Source organism: Pholis gunnellus, assembly GCF_910591455.1.
Source record: "Pholis gunnellus genome assembly, chromosome: 6".
Taxonomy (NCBI): Eukaryota; Metazoa; Chordata; class Actinopteri; order Perciformes; family Pholidae; genus Pholis; species Pholis gunnellus.
The window spans coordinates 3,623,951-3,642,246 of NC_136532.1; the positions used below are offsets into that span (position 1 = coordinate 3,623,951).

General features: G+C 41.3%; 1 protein-coding gene across 1 annotated transcript; it reads left to right on the forward strand.

Annotated features, from left to right (window-relative positions):
* Positions 1–2,267: 2,267 nt before the first annotated feature.
* LOC306696922 (Golgi-associated plant pathogenesis-related protein 1-like) lies at positions 2,268–14,446 on the forward strand (the record flags this gene model as incomplete). Its single annotated transcript, XM_079160649.1, has 5 exons — positions 2,268–2,274; positions 2,454–2,663; positions 2,891–2,968; positions 3,249–3,398; positions 14,340–14,446. 5 exons carry the CDS (start codon positions 2,268–2,270, stop codon positions 14,444–14,446), a joined length of 552 nt encoding a protein of 183 aa, XP_079016775.1.
* Between the last annotated feature and the right edge of the window lie 3,850 nt (positions 14,447–18,296).

The following is an 18,296-nucleotide window of genomic DNA, read 5'->3' on the forward strand; positions in this document are numbered from 1 at the left end:
ATAGAACACAAAACTCCAGCACACTGTGTTCTTCACTTGCGTTCAGAGATATTTAGTGACAACGTTTCGGGGCATCGACCTTCATCAGGTAGCAACCTGAAGTCATCACCAACACACCAGTCCACCTTTAGCTTTGTGGTGAAGTCATGTCACGACTGTTGTTGTTAATTCTGCCTATTGTCGTCACGTTTCAAAAATCATGAAATGGTGTTCATTTGGGAAGATTATTTTGCTGAACAAGAAGCATAAGAGCTTATTTTCTGCAACAACCCAAAATCCAATGATTGTCGAGTGAACCAGGGAGATGCTAACTGCTTTACTGCTGCAGCCGCACCGATCCGCCTATTGATCTCCTGCTCCATCTTACCCTCACTCGTGAACAAGACCCCAAGATACTTAAACTCCTTCGCTTGTGGTAGGCACTCCGTCCCCACCGGGAGGGAGCAATCCACCGGTTTCCGGAAGAGCACCATGGCCTCAGATTTGGAGGTGCTAACTCTCATCCCCGCCGCTTCACACTCGGCTGCAAACCGCCCCAATGAATGCTGGAGGTCAAGATCCGAGGAGGCCAACAGGACCACATCATCTGCAAACAGCAGAGAGGTGATCCCGAGACCCCCGAACCTGACGTTCTCCACCCCCCGGCTGTGCCTAGAAATTCTGTCCATGAAAGTCACGAACAGGGCCGGTGACAAAGGGCAGCCCTGGCGGAGGCCAACACCCACCGGGAACGTGTCTGACTTATTGCCGAGAATGTGGACACAGCTCCTACTGCAGTCGTACAGAGACCGGATCGCCCGATCACCCCATAATCCCGCAGCACCCCCCACAAGAACCCCCGAGGGACCCGGTCGAAAGCCTTCTCCAAGTCCACAAAACACATGTAGACTGATTGGGCAAACTCCCAGAACCCCTCCAGTAGTCTTGCGAGGGTAAAGAGCTGGTCCACTGTTCCACGCTTCAACAGCTTCAATGACAAAATCAAATATTTGATGAATAAATAAATACATATTCTCTGATTTCATGATTATTTTTTGTTCCATCTTTAACCCTTAATGTTTCTGTGTAAATGTAATACTCCGGGCTGAACACAGTGATCCCTCCTCTTTGTTTACCTTTTTTTTTTACGTCTCCATGCGTCCACTGGTTACCCCGTGTTAACGTCAAACTGCAATGATTTGTGGGTAATTCCCTTAGGCTAAGTCAGCATCCTAAGGGTTCATAAAGGGCTCAAAATGTCTGCGAGAGCCTCAAACACTTGATTGATGATGATTTTACAGCGGGTCATCCCGAAACCCTCACGGACTTCGCGGGAGCGCGCCTCAAAGTCCGTGAGTCCGTAAGAGGGACATTGGGATTGGGCCACTGTCTCCCATCATCCCCAGATGGGACCGTCTCGTTGCAGAGAAATAAGCTCAGGGCTCCCACTGATTCAGCGTTATTGTGAGTCGTATTTATTTATGCATTTTATATTTGTTTTCATGCCGGTCGTATCATTTTATTTCGTCGTGTTGATCCGCCACACCTAGAGGCCGGTCCGTGAAAATATTGTCTTACATTAAACCGGGCCGCTGCGCAAAAAAGGTTGGGGACCGCTGTACTAGAGGACGGCAGCAGCTTAACAAGCCTTTACTCATCTGTACACTTGTTTATTTCTTCGGCAAAACAAATGCTCTTTTATTGCCTTATTAATAGCTTGTTGTTAAAAGACAGCTACCTATAGGTCCAGGATGGTAGCCCAGACTGAGCAATGCATCTGGTTATTATCTGTGGATTAATTCTACTTATTATCACATCGTATATCTGGAAAACCATCGATTGGGGAGAAAACACAGACAGAAACTCTCTGTATCTTGTCAAGTATATTGGAATTTAGATCTGCATGTAAAGAATGTGGAATATACTGCAACACAATACGGAATCTGAAGTCATTTTCAACAAGGATAAATGGCACAGTGAAATAATTCCAGAAGGGCTGGGTGTCTGTCTCCTCCTACATACAGAAGAGGAGGGAGAGGACCGGCTCATATAAATACCGACTTCAAGACAGCAAAAGAACTTTGCAGGACATCCCTCCAGACCCTGAACCAGGTGCGTGCCAGAGACCACTGCTTTTGCAGGAGGTTATTTACTTTATAAAATATCTGTAACTAAATTTGTAATCATTAAAAAGAATGTATTGATTATTTTAGTGTATTGGGTGTATTTTTGTTCATCATTTATAACTGTGTTCTTATGTCATTTCAGCATTCATAACCCCAGACACAATGGCAGGTTAGTGCATGGTTTGCTCAGGAATTATTTTCCTCAACAGGAACACACAAGACATTATCATTGAGAGATGTGTATATTATATATATATATAAGGCAGGATTCATCCTGTCTACACCCACAATGTTGAGAAATGCCAGTACTTAAAGCTCATCAATTAATAATGTATTTTTTTATTACAGATAAAAGCTTTCAGAGGGAATTCCTAGAAACCCACAACGCCTACAGGGCAAAGCACAGCACGCCACAGATGACCCTCAGCGGCGAGCTGACTGCTTCAGCTCAGAAATGGGCCGATCACCTGCTGGCAATCAGCGCCCTGCAGCACAGTGTCAGTAAGGACGGAGAGAACATCTTCAATATGAGCAGCTCTGCACCCATTCATCTGACAGGTGGATATGGACCCAACCCCTTTCTTTGCCATCCTTTTATCATGACATTTATTCAATCTAAATGTGCAAATTATTGCTGATTGATATATTTGCTCCCCTGCTATGGTAAGACTGTAACTTTAACAAAAAGAACCGTTCTCCATGATGAATTATTATGAGGAACCACCAACTCATATGTTCATATTATGTTCATTCTATAAAAAAATGTTCTCTTTCTCACATTTTAGGGAAAGAAGCTGTAGATTCGTGGTATAGTGAGATTAAGGATTACAGCTGGAGCATCCCTGGATTCAGTGGTGTTACTGGTAAATATTCAACAGAGATATCTGAAATCTCAATAACAAAGTTCATGTTACATGCCTAAAATATGCATCATATAAAAACCAAGCCATAGGAATAGGAACAAATGAAGTTACTACTTAGTGATGTTGCTCTGTTATAATTTGTTAAGTTAAATGGGGAAACAATCAAGGCCTATCAACCGTATGTTGTAGTTTCTATGAATGATGCATTTAATACAACATTGACAGACAGCATCTAGCAGCGCTCTTTGACCTCACTGCTCTGCTGTGATTCCTCCTGCAGGTCACTTTACTCAGGTGGTGTGGAAAGACAGCACTGAGCTGGGCGTTGGTATGGCCACCGATGGCAACAAGGTCTTTGTGGTTGGGCAGTACCGGCCAGCTGGCAACATGAACATGGCGGGATGCTTTGACAAAAACGTCCTCCCACTAGGTAACATATTACCACTATTTTGTATATAATAGTGTCTGAATAGGTTTAGCCCATTACCTCACACGAGCTGCACAAGTCAACTTTACAAGTCGCTTTGTCTCAGCTAGCTGCGGCTACTCTTTGTTTATGGTGCAGGCTTTAAGAATATTCACATGTTCCTGCAGCAATGGCTTGTTAAGCTTTAGCTTTGTCAGTTCAACACTTGCAATGCCTCATCACCAGTATTTGTTGTCATTTCCAGCATAAAGGCTGTGCCATTTTACAGCTGGCAGAGAGGTGGGTGGAGCAGAAAACACATCCGGTAAGGGAGGTGGAGTGAGCCCAAGGACGTCTTGCACACTCCTGTAGATGACCATGACCAGCCCTGCAGCCCCCAACACACACTGTCGTAAATAAAGTCAAATAAAACATGATGTTGTATTGTCTTGATTCATTTAATGATGTTAAATGTATTAAGGTTCCATGTAACGTAAATTCATTCTAAGGATGATGAAATGTTGCTCCTATTCGTAGAATTAGGAACAAGTGTCACGCCAGCTCCAAAATGATTCCATGATGTTAGCTGGAGATGTTGTAGACAGCTTGCTTCAGCGGGCTGTGTTGAGTGTGTGGGTGCAGGTAAGGGGGGGGGGGGTGTTCACGGTAAAACCACGCCACCTGGCGGCGGTTAAATAGATATACATTCAGCCAGCAAGACCACGTTCACTGTGTGTGTACGAGCCTCGGAATAAACTACACTACAGACAAACATTACAGGGGGTGGTCCTGATGCACAAACTCACAGTCTTCTCTGTGTAGTGAGCCAGAGGGGCTGCTCACGGAGCTAAATGAGCAGGGATGACAGCTGGACTACTGAGCGGGCCATGGCAATCAGATGAAACTGCCTATCAAGCCGGAGGGGCAACAACATGGTAACAACATGGTAACAACATGGTCCATGTTGAACTTTTACTGAAATAACCACATTTTGTGCTTTTTCAAATAATAGAATAAATAAAATTGCAATCACTTTCAAGTAAAGCACATTGCTCCATCAGACAAAAACAAATACAATGTGCAATCCCTTTGTTAGAACAATGCAAATAAAGTTCTATCTTTGCAAAAAATAACTAATATTTGGCAAAAAATAGCTTATTGTGGCTGCAATTGACCTGTTTTGCACTGAATATCTTTTCAAGATTTTAACAATAAAGTGCAACCTGTGAAAAACTAAACAAAACAAGTTCAAATATTTGGCAATAAAGACTTTTACTGAGTTTTACACTGCATATCTTTTCAAAACAACAATAACGTGCAACCTGTGCAAAACTAAACATCATGAGTGCAGATATATGCTCACACATACCAGGATCATTTTATGTTAAATATGAACTTCCTGATGTACGCTGAGAATAAAATTAAGTGATAACATTTACTTTAAGCAAAAAAACTAATTTATTATTCAGTTATTAATCAGTATTTCAGCTCTATTATTATTAACCTTCATTTAGACAAAATCCATTGAGACAGAGGTCTCACTTTCAAAAGTTTTAGTCAAATAAAAACAAAGATAGCAAACAAAGTAGCGAGAACCACCGCCTGTACAAATAAAGTGATTAGTTTTCATTACTGTATGGCTTCATATTAACTTCCACTGTTACTGTACAGCTGTTAGAATTGTGGCCAATCTTCTATTTGCAATTAATATGCATTCAATCCAGTTCAATTATTTAAATTAAAATGATAATCTACTCTGGCTAAGGTAGCTTATCAAGAGTAAAATAATAGCTGTGATTTAAGTGCACGTGGGACTGTTGGTCCTCTGGCTGTGGTCATCACAGTGAACAGTGTGATGAGAGGACAGTGAGCCCTTGTTGCTGTACTTCATCTCCTTGGAGCAGAGGCTGCATTCAGCATACCCTGCTTTATCAATGTATTTAAAACACTGTGACAGCAGGAAGCTGTACTCACGTCTGTTTAGACCTCCACCTTTATCCAGGCCCAGCTCCACCTGTATCCAGGCCCAGCTCCACCTTTATCCAGGCCCAGCTCCACCTTTATCCAGGCCCAGCTCCACCTTTATCCAGGCCTAGCTCCACCTTTATCCAGGCCCAGCTCCACCTTTATCCAGGCCTAGCTCCACCTTTATCCAGGCCTAGCTCCACCTGTATCCAGGCCCAGCTCCCCCTTTATCCAGGCCCACCTCTACCTTTATCCAGGCATAGCTCCACCTTTATCCAGGCCCAGCTCCACCTTTATCCAGGCCCAGCTCCACCTTTATCCAGGCCCAGCTCCACCTTTATCCAGGCCTAGCTCCACCTTTATCCAGGCCCAGCTCCACCTTTATCCAGACCCACCTCCACCTTTATCCAGGCCCAGCTCCACCTTTATCCAGGCCCAGCTCCACCTTTATCCAGGCCTAGCTCCACCTTTATCCAGACCCACCTCCACCTTTATCCAGGCCCAGCTCCACCTTTATCCAGGCCCACCTCCACCTTTATCCAGACCCACCTCCACCTTTATCCAGACCCAGCTCCACCTTTATCCAGGCCCACCTCCACCTTTATCCAGGCCCAGCTCCACCTTTATCCAGGCCCACCTCCACCTTTATCCAGACCCAGCTCCACCTTTACCCAGACCCACCTCCACCTTTATCCAGACCCAGCTCCACCTTTATCCAGGCCCACCTCCACCTTTATCCAGGCCCAGCTCCACCTTTACCCAGACCCACCTCCACCTTTATCCAGACCCAGCTCCACCTTTATCCAGACCCGGCTCCACCTTTATCCAGGCCCAGCTCCACCTTTATCCAGGCCCACCTCTACCTTTATCCAGGCCCAGCTCCACCTTTACCCAGACCCACCTCCACCTTTATCCAGACCCAGCTCCACCTTTATCCAGACCCGGCTCCACCTTTATCCAGAACCAGCTCCACCTTTATCCAGGCCCAGCTCCACCTTTATCCAGGCCCGGCTCCACCTTTATCCAGGCCCAGCTCCCCCTTTATCCAGGCCCAGCTCCACCTTTATCCAGGCCCACCTCTACCTTTATCCAGACCCGGCTCCACCTTTATCCAGGCCCAGCTCCCCCTTTATCCAGGCCCAGCTCCACCTTTATCCAGGCCCAGCTCCCCCTTTATCCAGGCCCACCTCTACCTTTATCCAGGCCCAGCTCCACCTTTACCCAGACCCACCTCCACCTTTATCCAGGCCCAGCTCCACCTTTATCCAGGCCCACCTCTACCTTTATCCAGGCCCAGCTCCACCTTTACCCAGACCCACCTCCACCTTTATCCAGACCCAGCTCCACCTTTATCCAGACCCAGCTCCACCTTTATCCAGGCCCAGCTCCTTCACATCTCAGCCCTGCGTCAAGCTGCGCTACACTAACAGCGTCCTCTCCCTGAAGCTCTTTGACCTCATAATCTCATCAGTATCTGGGCCTTTCATTCTACTTTGAGTTAAAACAAACAACCTGCAACCAGATCCGCCGGTGTTCTGGTTTAACGTTAACGATTGACCGCGTGAACTGAACCGAACACGGGGGGGGGGCATGTTTCATCACGTTTCGTTTTCTCCTCGGAAATCGCGATAATGATGAACGTTAACAGTCCACAGAGTTCCGCATGCAGTGAACGTTAACTTAACCCAGCAAGTCTGAACTGTAACCGAACATAACGGAACTCAAACTTTAACGGAGGGAAATGAAAACGGTGTAGACATCTTAACGCTGATTGGCCAAGACTCGACACGTCACATCAAAGATGTTTTATTGTGAACATCACGTCATCACCTTTTCTCCTCGTCTCACTCCAGCCTGAGAAACGCTGGCTGGCCAGTTGACCTCCCCAGTTGAAAAATTAAGCTATCAAACATATATGCATTACTACTTTGCAGTTAAATATTTAACATTTATTCCAACAGGAAAAAAAGCAGTAAATAACACTTTGACAAACATGCCAGGACATCTTATTTTTGTCACCCTCACAGGGAATTCAGTATAATATAATAATATCAGTGGCGGGCTGTGCATTTTATACCTGTCCTGCAGCTGAAACACCACCTAATAATCTCATTATGACGCCACAGCTACGGTTATTTGTTTCTAGGGGTGTAACAATACATGTATTCGTATTAAACCGTTCGGTACGAGGCTTACTAACCGAAAAATATGTTTGAATAATACTAGTGCATTTGGAAAATGCAGAAGCTTAAATTGTGGGAAATATAATGTTTTCGGTGGACTGCGCTCACGTAGGAGACAACGGGCTGTGACCTCTGAACCCGGAACAAAAACAAACAAAACAAAAGACAGCTGATGCCTCGCACTTCTGGGAGGCTACGCTAAACTAGCTTAACAAAGTTTAACACAAGAACCAGTCACATATATTCATATGACAACAAAGCAACAGAGCATGACACATCAATCCAGCAGAACCTGCAGCGGAACACGCATTCTGCTACACACTCGAGGGCCATTCAGATATTAGATGTAAAAAAACATCTAATGCGTGTTGACTTACCAAATGCTGATCACTTAAAGACAAACTCCATCCTCCTTTCTTTGTTGACAAAGAGTTTAATCCCACGGTTAAATCCCAACTCACAAATCCGTTTCTCCTCCTTCAGCCATTGAGTGTTAAAAAAACAAAGCTAGGTAAAAAAAATAAAAGCAAATAACCAAGCAAAATTAAAAAAATGTCATCATCTCTTCCATATCTTTCAATTTGAACTCTTACTACTCCGACTAAGCCTCTGATGTCTACTTTAAGTTTTGTTTCACAATAGTCACATGCTCGCCCATCGACCAATCACAGCACACGCTGCACCTCACTGCAGAGCTGCACCTTAAAACTGAGCTGCCCGTTAATGCTGACGTACTTGTAGTCCAGCTAGCAGCTCTGGCACGTCAAAGAATACGCCCAACATGTCAAACTAAAGATCTGATTGGTTGAACACTATGACAATCAACAATATCGTCCCCATTCACTTAAACTGCACATGGATTCACTGGTGAGTCTGCAGGCTGGGGCCTCTCTTCTACCTAGAGACACAGAGGTGAAATCTGATTGGATAAAAGCTCTACTTAAAACAAGCTGCACTGGAAGCAGAGCAACTGAGGAAGACAGTAGCTGTGCAATGAGAAAATAAGATAATGGGAAAAATATTTTTATAAATTATAATACATGTTGTGTATTTAAGAAAAAGTATTAAATTATAAAATAGCTCTAACTTTGTGATTCTGTTTCGGCCAGCAGAGATGGCCCACCACTGAATAATATAGATATCATATAATAATATTCAGTATAATACAAAACACACACATATGTGTCAAACTGAAAAAAATAAGATTTGAATCTGAAAGTATAAAATCTGAAAGTAAAAAATGAAAGTGAAAAATGAAAATAAATGTTTTTCAAAACATTTCCAGAACTGAATCAAAATTATATTCAACACCAAAACACTTTTCATTCACTTATTTTTTATTTTATTTTGAATACATTGCTGTATTTTTTAATGTTCGAGACCACAACTTGAACTTTCAAACTATTTGAACCTGCATTATATGTGGCTCTAGCAGTACAGTGAACGAATCATTGTACTTTTAGATCCAATATGCTTCCATAACTCCACCAGACACCATGAAGATTCAAGTTTTGTCACTAAAGCAGTGACTTGTTGGGTATAAAGAAATAGGCCTCTGCTGTCCATGTGAAAATAATTCCAAAAGGTGCCACTAAGTGGCAGCATAACACAACAGAACACGAGTCTTTGCTTCACATGTTGCAGTTTAAAACAGGACCTGCACAAATACTAGAAATGAAAGGCTTTTTCTGCAAAACAAAAGTTCGCTTACAAACTGTAGTGTCCATTAAACTTTGTTATCTGTGATTCTAAAAGATTTGAAAACATTTACTTCTTGATTTCACATTAGAACAGTTGTTTAATGTTAGATATGAAATCAGTGGCGGCTGGTGGAACATGTTCTATGTAGGGCTGTGCCACATCCAATCAACTTCAGCAAACATCCCAGAATGATTTAATGCAACAAAAAAAAATTCAAATACGCATTACTACTTTGCAGTTAAATATTTAACATTCATTCCAACACAAAACAAAGCAGTAAATAACACTTTGACGAACACGTCAGGACATCTTATTGTAGTCACCCTCACAGGGAATTCAGTATAATATAAATATACAGTATAATATATATCATATAATAATATTCAGCATAATATAAATATACAGTATAATATATATATACAGTATAATATATATCATATAATTATATTCAGCATAATATAAATATACAGTATAATATAAATATACAGTATAATATATATCATATAATTATATTCAGCATAATATAAATATACAGTATAATATATATCATATAATAATATTCAGTATAATATATATATATCATATAATAATATTCAGTATAATATAAATATACAGTATAATATATATCATATAATAATATTCAGTACAATATAAATATACAGTATAATATATATATACAGTATAATATATATCATATAATTATATTCAGCATAATATAAATATACAGTATAATATAAATATACAGTATAATATATATCATATAATTATATTCAGCATAATATAAATATACAGTATAATATAAATATTCAGTATAATATATATATCATATAATACTATTCAGTACAATATAAATATACAGTATAATATAAATATACAGTATAATATATATATACAGTATAATATATATCATAATTATATTCAGTATAATATAAAACACACACACATACATAGTCAAAACTTCTTTTTGGGAGTTTTTTAAAAATATATAAATACACAGTTGATAATATTCGATAATTCTTACAATATTGGAGATTATATGTTAATCTGTCTATTAGGCAGGATTGTGGGGCAGAATGTAGAATGTAGTTTGAAAGAGAGTCATTTAAAAGGCTGCATAGTGAAAGTGTGTTAACAGCGTTTCAGAGACTGCTGGTCTTTAACTTGACTACATTTGTTGAAGTAGCTGAAATAAAACCACTGAATGCTGTTTAGTAAAGATCCAAATAGAATGTATAACGTTTAAAATCCATGTATGTGAACCTTTAAATCACCCAAAGCATTATTAATTGGGGGTAAGCAGGTTGGCGTCGGTGGATCTGAGGTTTGTTGATGATTTTGGTGGGTGAGCCGGACAGGATGCTGCTGCAGCAGTCCAGTCGAGAGGTGATGAAGGTGAGGAGGAGAGGGGGGGGGGGGGGCGGAGACGGGCGATGTTTTTGAGATGAAAGAAGGCGGTTTTTGTGATGTGATTGACGTGCCGTTCAAAGGAGAGGGTTTGATCAAAAATGATAACCCTGATGGGCCCTAATTAATTCTTTCTTTGAGGTTTATCCACACTGCAATGATTTGTTTAGCACTAAAGAGTCACGATATACAGGACGTACAGTATGCATACCTGGGCAGAATGAATGTGTCGGTAAAATGTATCAATATAGTTCATTTAATCTGCACACATTAAAGAATTCCATTGTAGGCATACATTTAAGTCTAACATCAATAACAAAGATATAAGTACCACACTGCTGATACTTTGCTGTCATTTCTGTCATTCCTTCTGTAAACAAGTTAGTCCATTGTTGAGACAAATAGCAACCTCTATCTCGCACCAGATGTAAGTTATAAATGGACTTGTACTTGTGTAGTGCCTTTCTAGTCTTCCAAACACTACATGTCATTCATGCATCACACCCATTCATACACTGGTGGCCTAACTCCAGCAGTTTGGGGTTAAGTGGTTTTGCCCAACGACTTGAGGAGCCGGGGATTGATCCGCCGGTCCTCTGACGGGAAGACAACCCGCTTAAAAAACATATCGTAACATTAGATAATACATTTAACTAATACAATACAAGAAAATGCATCTGTTACATTTGAGTTCATTAGTTTTGCTGATATGTGGTCATAAACCAGTATATTAAGTGTTCTTTAATCAATTCACATTTTCACCAGGTGATGGCGCTACACAGAAAGTCACAACAACCAACAGACAGGGACAAGCTCCACGTCTACCCACAGACACAGTCAGCCACTAATGCCAGGCCTGAGGGCATTTAACTGAGCTACACTCGCAGAGACGCTGACTCCACGTGTGAATTTTATTTCCTCTCTCTGAATCGTCTGTCTAATTAAAACCACATTTCCCATAAACCCTGTTGCTTCCTCATCCCTCCCCCTTTTTGCTGGCATTGTATAACGATGGAAGCCAACGCCTGCCAGGAACTCTGCAATGCAGGCCTAAGCCCATTAGAGGCAGCCGGTGTTTATGCTGAGAACATTTTGGGTAAAGAACATGATGTGATAATGTCATCATGCGTCCACACATACACAAGGTCCAGAGGTATAGACATAACCGTATATATAGTAGAATATCAGCTGGGCCTGCAGCATTGTGACACTGCTGTATATCTCTAACATGCTGTGCTGGGAGGGTAGACTTCCCCTGGACCACGCTGACCACATTATGCCCAGTACTCTGCGGGGCTGTGGCTGTGCATAGCCTGCTGGTGACTGTCTGGCTGAATTAGCATCGAATGGACTTCCTGGCTCAACTCTCTGGAGAGCAGCCAAACAGACACAGCTCTCTTAAAGACACAGAACGCATGGGAAATGATAGGGAGCAATCAATGCAGGGATGCATTTCTCCTTCTGGATTATTCAAAATCGGGGCACATATGCATTATATTAACAATCCAAATATGTATCTATCTGACATGGCCTTATAAATATGGCATATGCTCTTGCTCCAGCAGTCCAATGCAGTTAGTTTGACCCAGGTTTGTCATGTTCATCTACATCTCCTGTTGTCAGTGGGAGGCTCTCATTTGTCATTCATATATTCCACCCTACAAAGATGTATGACTCCAGAAAACAGTGACGTTCAAGGGCGGAAATAAATCACCCAGCTGCCTGAAAAATGGGTTCAAAGTGTTTTGTAACAGACTGTTGCCACGCCTTAGTCGTATTATTTTAGTCTGATCACTTCACACAAGGCCTGCATGATATCAATGCAGATACCCACTGTGGCTTTGGATTCCCTTTAGGCAACGGGGAAGTTCAGTAACTGCACATAAAATATATTATTTCTGGTTTCTCTTCCATATTAGCTTGTAATTACATAATTGAATTCATATTGACAGCCAGGAATGAGCTGGTTTTCTGTGTGTGTCTGTTAGTGTTTATTTGCAGAACTCAAATCAATATGATAAATAATCTACATTATAATGTATTCAAATGCATTTTACTTTTTCATCTTTATTAAAAAAGTAAGTACAAAGATAGACATCACATATCGTCAAGAAAAACAAAAGACAAACTAAAATAAACATTAGGGAGATGAAGAAAAATAAACTGCATTTTAAAATGATGTATTAGACAGATCACCAAATAATTGGTTTGAATGATGTATGTTTTAGAGACAGAGACAGAATAAAAATCTATTGAAAAAAGGACTTGACAAATTTAGATTTGTGTATGAAATTGACCAAACACGATCATGAGATGTATTTGAAATAAACAATAACATCTTTAAGACTCATTTTGGACCAGTATTCCTTAAAATGTACATTTCCATATCCGTCCATATCTGAATAGAATGTGAACAACTATGAAACAAACATGTCAGCGTTTCCGGTGAACATTGTCCATCCATGCAGTGAAACTTGACACCAATATATTGGAGAGGAACAAACTGTGTTCCGTTTTCAAATTAACCTTTTTGATCTTAGAAATAGAGAATTTGAAGGGACCCAGACATGCCTTCAGCTATCCAATGTCACATATTTGTGAGTTCCAATATGATTTTCCTCTCGGTGAGATTTTTTTCCAAGAAAAGCTTTCTCTTATTCTCCTATTTATGATTATCACAGGTTCTATTCTAAGTGCATTGTGAGTAAATGCAAGGATATGGTACATCCAGTTAAATGATGTGTCATACATCTCCATGGCAACATGTATGTGTATAAAACAAATGTCAAAAAGTGATATTCAGTCTTAACAGAATTTTGACCTAATATGTGAATGTGTTTTGCGTTGTATGACAGCATTGGTTACATTGGAGTGATTGGGTATTTCATGTATGTCTAAATGCTCCTTTAAAAAAATCCAATTCCAATTCCAGCTTCTGCTTCAATTATAAAAGCCTTTACATTCTGCTGCTTTCTCAGCTGAGCCATTGTATCTGTAGCATCTGTTACAAAGCCCGCTCAGAGTGTAACCTGCAGTCAAACAATACCAGTTTTCCCTGACACACTTTGATCCAGTCGAATGTGTCTGTGGCCTGAAAGTGTTGCGGTTTGCAGCAGAATGTGAGACTGGCTGAATGCTGCAGCAGTGAGGAGTCAGTAACCTGATCTGAGAGTGAATCAGTGGTTCTCTCAGCAGACATGCTGTACATGAGCCCAGCTGTTCCTGTCTAACACCTGTCCACCCCGATAACCCATTCCCCGCAATATCTATAGAACAGGGCCAGTCGCACACTGATGGACCATTCACCCAGCTGTCGCATTATTGTCCTCAAAATGCATTGAAGTGTTTGGGTGTGATTTTCTGCATAGTTTGGAACATTTTGGAAACCACCAGAAGTGACAGAAGAGGGTGGAGCTAAGTAAAACCAAACGCTGAATAAGACAGTTTAAGGCGACCAGAATGTTACAATTAACTACCATGAAGTGAAAACACACTGTGAAGGGTTAAAGTTGTACGATGAAACCACGGACATCTCCAAGACCAGACCACGCTCTGGTAGCGACCTGTCAATCACAGGGTAGCCCCGCCCTAAAGCATACCCTGCTTTATGGTCTATTTGACTCTAAATAGGAGCAAAATGTACTAAATGAACATCATGCTGTATTGAAGAAGACTCAATCTCTGAACCCATCTGCTCTCTGTGTGATGACAGATAAGCCTCTGAGACAAGGGGCTTTGGGGGTTCAGTGTAGCCAACAGAACAGGGCCAAGACTTCATTTTCTGTGCTGCTCGTGGTTTACAGTCCAATGAGCAACTAGAGAAGCCACTGGAGTTGAGAGTACAACCGGATTGTCGTAGCAGCCAGTTTACAAGCTAATTTCAAACCAATAAAAAGCGAAATCATCATCAGAAGATAGCCGGTGGGTTCCCAGAAGATTGTATTTGCTCCAACGTGATTGGTCATTACTATTCTGACTGCAAACCAGAATGGCAAAATCAGAATCAGAATCTAGTTAAAGCATTATAACCTCTGATGTGGTGTCTATCCCAGCAGCATATGTCTCCATTTGTAACATTGATCTAGCTGCTGGAGGCTGAGTGCTGAATGCTGCAGTGTTGTGAGAGATGCTGAGTCATGGGACTCAGCTCTGGTTCAACGGGGTTTCAGAGACACATTGCATGCTAGCGTACTGTAAGCACACTGTGTGCTTCATCAGGAGGTACTGTACTCATACTTCTTCCAGTGCACTGAAAGGTTTCTCATGCATTAAGATCCCGCTGAGCTGTCACCACAAACCACTCAATGCATTTCATGGTCCCAGAGAAAGAGATGAATGAATAATAGATTGGTGAAAGCTCAAAGGCAACAGACTGAAGGGAAACCCAACTGACTGAAATCAGAGAGAGCATTGTCCCGAGGCTGTCTGTAACACATTGTCTGCAGTATTAGTACTCAAATATGCTAACATGTTACACAGCATAGTCAAGTCATCTATGAACAGCTGCAACTAGGACTACTGCGTTCATTCCCCCAGCAGAAACCTCACCCAAAAATGTGTTAAACCTAAATTCTGTTAAATCACAAAATGTTCCATTTTATTTATACATTTAGCATTTAGCTTACTTTTTTGTCTAAAAAGAAAGACTGCTAACTTCATTTTATCTATTTAGCTCAGTGCCTAAAACAGTCAAATGTATTCTCAACAAGACTAAGAGTCATGCAGTCATACAGCCACACAAGCAGCTCTGTGAGGCTCTGCGCTTTGAGCTAAATGAGAACGGCATGCTAATATCAAGCCCCCAGGAAGTGTACCGGGCTCTGAAGCAGAAGAATTGACATAGTGGCCAGACGGTGTAATTACAACTTCCTGGTCCATCTTTTGTAAGCTTTTCTAAACTTTTTGTAAAAAACAAATAAAACTGGTTTGTATTTTGTGCATGCCAACCAAAGTCCAGTGTTGCTCATCTTTGGTGGGGCCTTCGTAGTCTCCTCAAGGTAAGAGTGCTCTTCCCCTGGGATAGGCTGACAGTAAATGTATTAGATTTGAATGATATTCCTGTTACAAGGTAAGGCTAAGGTGGTGTTGTTCATTATTGTTAACTTAGTTGGCTCAGATTGATTTTGAAGCTCTGCTAATGTATCTTATGTGAGGTTGCAGTGTGATTATAATGCTTAGACATTAGCTGTTGGGTATTAGGAAGCAATTGGGGTCAGATTGGCATCCAAATTAGGGGTATTAGGGCCAGGGTCCTGAAGCTGCCCATAATAACCGAGCTAGGTTCCCAACCACACGGGGTTCCTCCTCCAGCAGTGGCCCCTTTAGAGCGGGTCCATCCTGGAGTACATCCAGTCCAACCCACATGTGTTGCACACACACACACACCTAAATCCGTTGATATCGGGCAGTCGGGAAGGCCGACGTTTTTAGCCTGAAATAAGTGATACGACGGTGGCTAGTGGTATTAAGTTATCCTGGCTTTCGCCTCCCTAAGCAGGCTAAGACGGTCTCACATGTAGATTTTGGGGGGTGCGTTTATTACCTAGGTCAGAGGTTATTGAACAATCTGTTCTTCCAGTGCTTCACTTTCACTGGGATGGGGTATCGGTTACGCAGCTAGGCTGTACACCTTTTCAGTATACTGCTACTCGTGTTATTATAAAGACCCCACATTTCTAGAAATATGAGCCTACAGCACTTTATAAAAACTGAATGGGGCAGATCTTAATGATATAGTGTTTCCTCTATACAAAAGAGGTTTGGGTTACATTTCTCACCAAGAAAAGGAAATCCAATAGTACAGCATACAATGATATTTTAGACAGTAGCATGCATCCATGAAGCAGCAGTTTGGGGACCCGGTCCATAAAGAAATGGATCTCCCAGTTTGGTGAGGAAGAAACTAACTGGGCACACAGAACTGACCTCAACCCCATCCAACACCTTTTGGATGAACTGGAACGCTGAGTAGAAGCAGCATATTAATACGCAATACTCTCCTTTATGTGTAATATTTGGGTGTCCACATATGTTCATGTGGTGTGAGTCATAAGAAGAAAACTGGACAGATCAATTAAAATATATGCCAAAATGGTCTTTTGACATTGTTTAAATATGAGCAGATCTCAGACTTCCAAGAAAAGAAGAAAAACAATATTTTTGTACCTAACAAATATAAACAGGAACAGTTTTAACCAATGTGCTAATAATGTGCTAACATTAGCTAACAACATTGATAATGCTGGTAGTGGATGTTCCCCTTCAACCAAGCTGCTGTAGCCTTTGTTTAAGCCCTCCATGGCTACATTACGAGGAAACAGTTATATCGAACATATATGCAAAACATTCACTGAACATGTATTTCTGTTTTTTTTAAGCTGCGCTGATTTAAGGAATTACTTAGTAGAGGATGGTTGCACTGTGTAAACTCCAGTGGCAGAGCAGCACCCTTTGAGCCTGTGGGGAATGTAGTTTGGGGCTGTGAGCGTCCTGACCCACTGCATCACAGTACATGTCAGGGTTCTAACATGTAACCTACTGTTGCACGATAGTTTTGTCAAATTACACCAAAGGCACGAGGATGACTGATTACAGTGCAAGGTACCAGAGCTGAGCACCTCGAAGTCAGTCTGCCCAAATGCCTGCATGTTTGCCAAAAGCAAGCACTTGAAAACAATATGGCCCTGTCTAGAGAGGGGCACAGCGCTATACAGCACAAAGTAGCTGGTAGCTGCTTGTATCCTGACTCCTCCTCTCTGTGACACAGCTCTGTCATGGAGCAAACAGAGGAGGCCTTTGTGTGTCAGATTACAATGCACACACAGAAGAGACTATGAGCATGACCTGATATGATAAGCATAGCAGTGTTCATGTAAAAACATCTAGGCCCACGCTGTGTGAAAACTAATTCATAATAACAATATTTGTATTTAATGAGACCCACTCAATTAATTACTATTCATACGACTCCAGAAAGTCTTAAATATTCTGCACAGTCTGCACTAAACTGTACGATAAATTGTACAATAATTCAACTGTGCAATTCTCTGCCATTAAAACTGCATCTACACTGTTCCTTTTTGTTATTTAATTGTCATCATTTCTATTGTCTTATGCTTCTATGTAAGAACAACGATGTACCAATTTCTCCTGTGGATCAATAAAGTATTTCTGATTCTTAAGAACTAATCTACATAAAAATGTATGGTATGCATATTGTGCTAGGCTGGGTAGGTCCATGAATAGCTTATATAAAGCCTGTACTAAGGCACAGAGGTCCATAGTGCCTAGTGGGAAAGCCTAATCGTCATGGCGACAACCACCTGGGAGTGATGATTCTCCTCACTCTCAGTCGTTGGAGACATGATCGTGGCCCATGCAGGAGCGTCACAGCCACATTCTCGATTGACATTCAGATTAACTCTTAACATTATTACACACATTGAAGTCTATAACATTCAATGTGTGGCTTTATGTCTTCTTTAGCACTTAAAATACTATTTGTAAAACCCATTGACTTCAGCCCTCATTCAATAACTCTGCTTTACAGCAGACAATACAGTACAAACACCGACAGACTTGATTTTTCTCCAGTCATCTGTGACTGAGCAAGCTTCTCTATGGTGTAAATCTTACATTCAAGCAGAATGCTAATAGTTGTATACCGTAT